Source organism: Hydra viridissima, unplaced genomic scaffold (assembly GCF_058129835.1).
Source record: "Hydra viridissima isolate aposymbiotic clone 2 unplaced genomic scaffold, HvirCarnegie_v1 scaffold_5, whole genome shotgun sequence".
Lineage (NCBI taxonomy): Eukaryota > Metazoa > Cnidaria > Hydrozoa > Anthoathecata > Hydridae > Hydra > Hydra viridissima.
In genome coordinates this window covers 16242225-16246614 of record NW_028324304.1, presented here as the reverse complement: position 1 = coordinate 16246614, position 4390 = coordinate 16242225, and the positions used below count along the sequence as shown (strand labels likewise).

The 4390-nt window shown below is 30.3% G+C and overlaps 1 protein-coding gene across 1 annotated transcript; it reads right to left on the bottom strand.

Moving 5' to 3' along the window:
• Positions 1 to 829: 829 nt before the first annotated feature.
• On the bottom strand, positions 830 to 3334 carry LOC145188990 (uncharacterized). The gene has a single exon (XM_080065519.2). The coding sequence runs from the start codon at positions 3004 to 3006 to the stop codon at positions 997 to 999; it is 2010 nt and encodes a 669-aa protein (XP_079921645.2). The 5' UTR covers positions 3007 to 3334; the 3' UTR covers positions 830 to 996.
• Positions 3335 to 4390: the final 1056 nt, after the last annotated feature.

Genomic DNA, 4390 nt, shown 5'->3' with positions numbered 1-4390 from the left:
CTAAAATTACAGCCACACAGTTAAAGCTAAAATATAAATTTAATTACTAAATGTTAGATGATAAGTGCATTTCCCTATAAAATAAAAAGAAGTGCAATAGCTGTCTAAAATAAATACATACACGAGTTACAAGGCTGTCAGCAAAAGTACTTTTTTGGGGTACTTTCAAAAAAAGGGGTTTTCACCGCGCGCAGGGACGAGAAACGATGTCTAATAAAAAGAGCACATGAAATCTATACGTTTACATTAAATAATAGTGATTTGGCGCTGCTGCAAAATAAAATTATAGGGGCGTCCCACTTCTCCCCACTCTCCCCTACACAAAATTCGGGATTTATAAACTTGAACACTGCTGCAAATTGTTCTTTCATTATTCAATATTTGCATCACTGCTATACCGATTGTAAAATTATCAATAAAATATTTTTAAAAAATTATTATCATGAATAATTTTTTTTTGTTAATCAATATTTGGGTTCTTTCTAATCGAAAGAAAAAAAATTCTTTATTTAAATGTAAAAGTATTATGAAGCCACAAAATTAGTCAGAAGTTGCAGCCTTCTTTAATTTTCTCCTGTTCAATAATCCCTTACTTTTCTAGCCGCTTTATGTTACTTATCTTTGATAAGAATCTGCGTACAGGCCCTGTAAATCTATCCTTGGAGTTTATAGATTCATTTATAGTTGTTAAGAGCCTTTAAGGAAGCTAATTGGTATGGAATATGCTAACAGACCACTTTTTTCTGAAAAGTCAATGCAGATGAGTCAATATTTGATCCTCCTTATCAGGGCCCAGTCATTGAATTTTTAAAAATAAAACTGTCCGCGATCAGCAAACACAAACAATTATTATGTAAGTATAAAAAAGTTGTTTTATATTCATACACATGTTTTAATAATAGTTTTGACTATTATATAACAGTTATAAATTCATGCTTATATTTATATTTATGTAAAAAAAATAACATTTATAAAATTTTCAACAGTATTAAAATTCTATACACGTGATTCTTCCAAGTTGACTATGTTTGAATTAACTATTTTCACATTAACTTGTATTGGAAGTTGACTAATCTGGTCAATGCCAGTAGGAGAGTTACATCTCCCTTCCAAAGCATTATGTTCTTGAATTATTTCAGCTGCAAACATATTTTCATCATTTTGCATAATACTTTCACATGGTTGCTTGAGTATTTTAGCATTATGTTTTGTTGGATTTGTCTTAGAAAGTAATTGTTTTTCTTCTTTTTGTTTTTCTTCTTTTTCTTTTTTTTCTGCCTGTGCCATCAATTTAGCACAATGGGCATTCATTTCATTTCGGCCTTTAATATATCTATGAATGCTATGACCAACTACAAATATACACAAAAAGATAAGCAATGCAGAAAAAGCAGAAATTATTATCACAGTCCATTCGTCACTTCCTTTTGAGGTATGCACTTTTTTGATTCCAAAAAAACTGTCATTTGTACCAATACCTCTTGGGGAAGTAATTATATTTGAAACAAAAGCTTTTTTATTACTTGAAAATGAAATTGGTGTTGTTTTAACAACTTTCTCTCCAGCTTTCACCAATATAGAAAACCCTATATCAGATGTAACAGCATCTGTCCTAAAAACTATGTGCAACTTTTGTGCTTTCACTTTAAGAGGAGTCTTTGGTTTGTTAATATTACAAAATGAACCAAGAGATGTCTCAACTCCATTTTCAACAACATTTATAGTCAATAGATCATGTGAACATAACCCATCCTTACTGCTCTCAATACCAATACTCTCAACACCGAAACTTTCAAAAACTAGTTCTACTTCATTGATAGGTTTTGGAACATAAATATGCCACTCGCAATTTAAATTATCTAAGTAATCATTCGGAAAGTTAGGAGATTCAATCTTATAAGGTTCACCGATATTTAGATCAATTTCTTGCTTACATTCTGAGAAATAATCAATATTAAAACTATCTTCTGAAGATGATGAATTGGATACAAAGTGAACCCAAATCTTATTATGATTGAGTTTTATTGAAGGAATTTCTTCAGAAGAATCTTTAAGGCAAACTTGATTTATGATTGAAGAAGACTGGAATGGTTTCTCTCCATCATAAAATCCAAGAAAACCATTTTCACAAAGCAGATAAAATACTTTAAAAACAAATCTCAATGATGTTGTATTTAAAACTTCAATTTTCCAGAGACAACTTTGATCAAAATCAACAGAACTTTGAGCTTCAATATTACCATATGAGTTGGTCAAAAGCTTGCCACACGTATATATACATCCAAAAACTTCCATTTTAAAACAAGGCAAATTATAAGACTCAATTGGAACAATTTTCAAATACTTTAGAGTAAGATCTTCTTTGAAATCATTTTTCTTAGTTTCATTTGGTAACAAATTCCCTGTAAATATATTTGTGGTTTTTGTTGTATAGATGGTTTCCCATTTATTTGCATCTAAACTGTGCTCCAACATAAATTTGCTAACACGCCCATTCTCATTTCCTATTAATTCTATTGCTTTTGCTTTAACAAAATGCCCAAAGTCAATCATAAGAAATGTTTTTGAAATATAATTTAACTTTGATTCAGAACACCAGCCAGTATTATTACTTAAAAAGCGTATGTTACTTGGTGGGTTTGACTTTAAAAAACTTGAGGCAATAATTTGAGAAGAGCTTATCCTTTCTGTTGACAACAAAAGTGGATTATCGCAGTTACACTGTTGGTATCTATAGGATGGGCTTGGACAATCTGCTCCTCCATATAAAGGGGCTGGTGAGTTGCAAAACCTCTTTCTTGATTTTAAATTAAAGTTTAACCATGGACTAAAAAAACTTGAATTACCAGGAGTGTTCTGATAACATGTAGTCCAAGAATTCCAAGATGACCATGAACCATCTATAGCAGGAGGTTGTTCTTTGCGCCCAAATAAACTCCTAAACCCAAATTGACCTGTAGCACATACTTGAGATGAAAGAACAAACAACAAAATCAAATAGAGCATTTCATTTAGCAAAAGTATATGGATAGCATAAATTATAGTTAGCTGATGATATTTAACTGATGCTAGTAACACATTAAGGAACGCTTAATAGTATAGAGAGAAGAAGCTTTTACATGAGGGAATGTTAATCAACAAAGAACAGATTCCAATACTTAATCCGGACAAACTACGTTTTTTGTAATAAGATATACCAAACTTGTATTCTGTTTATATCTAGAGTGCTATGTGCAGTAATACTTGAGAATGAAAGTAAGATATAGAGAGGTTCAAATACGCTTTTCTGTCTGGAACCAAACCATTTAAACCTTTTTCGGTCACGTAAATTTTTAAAACAATTTCGTGACAGCAGTATGAGAATTCGTTCCATAATTATCAATAAAAGTGACGAAAGGTTAATTAGTTTCTTAAACTAAAACAAATTAATTTTTTGCAAAAAAGAAATCTTAGGGATCGCTTAGATCAAAAACCTAAAGAAAAACCATGAAATAAAAAAACTTCTTCGCAACAAATTGCAAAGCAAATTGAAAAAATCTGAAACTTGTAGATTCCATGTCGAAGCGTTGCACAGTGATAGAAATGGTCCAAAAGCGGCCAAAACTCAAAATTTTGTAAAGTGATAAACGCTTTTATTAAACTATTGTTCCAATTCTCTGACTAGGATAGTAGACATGAGAGAACCAAAATATATATTTTTCTTATCATATGATATTTTTTCTAATAAGTTGTAAAAAAAAATTAATGAAAATGGTGTATTAAAAAAATTCCACTTATGGCCACTTTTTAAGCTTTTCGCTTCATAGTGCGTTGTCAGGCTGGTCTTAAAGCAAAAGGTTAAAAACTAAGAATCTTTTTCATCAGTTCATTATTTGATGATATATAGCCGTCTAAAAAAAAGTTCTCGTTTTTTCCTTTTATGTAATGTGATTGTTGCATCAATATAATTTTGTTTAAATTTTGTTGAGTATTTAGAGAACTATTACAAAAAAAGATGAAAATCAACAAGTAGTACCGAACATAAACATTCCATCAGTATTTACCAATAAATGATCATTTTAAAGTTATATTTATTTTTCAGTAATGTAGTTTTGAAAAATAAACCTTACAAATTTCTCCTTATACAAAAAGAAAACCGTAAATAACAACAATATTTAACAGGAAATAAATTACAAATTTTAAAATGGTGATCATGTCTAAAGTGAAGCTATTATCAAAAATCTTGTACTAAGCGACGCAGAAGACAATTCCCCACATGGAAGCAGTGTGAATATTTCAAATGAAAGAATTGCAAAAGGTGTATCTTTTGTTATGAGAAAATCAACTGCAGAAATGTTTGGAACTGTTAAGAAACGAAATGTCACCGTAGATTGATCTAACTATTTTTTCC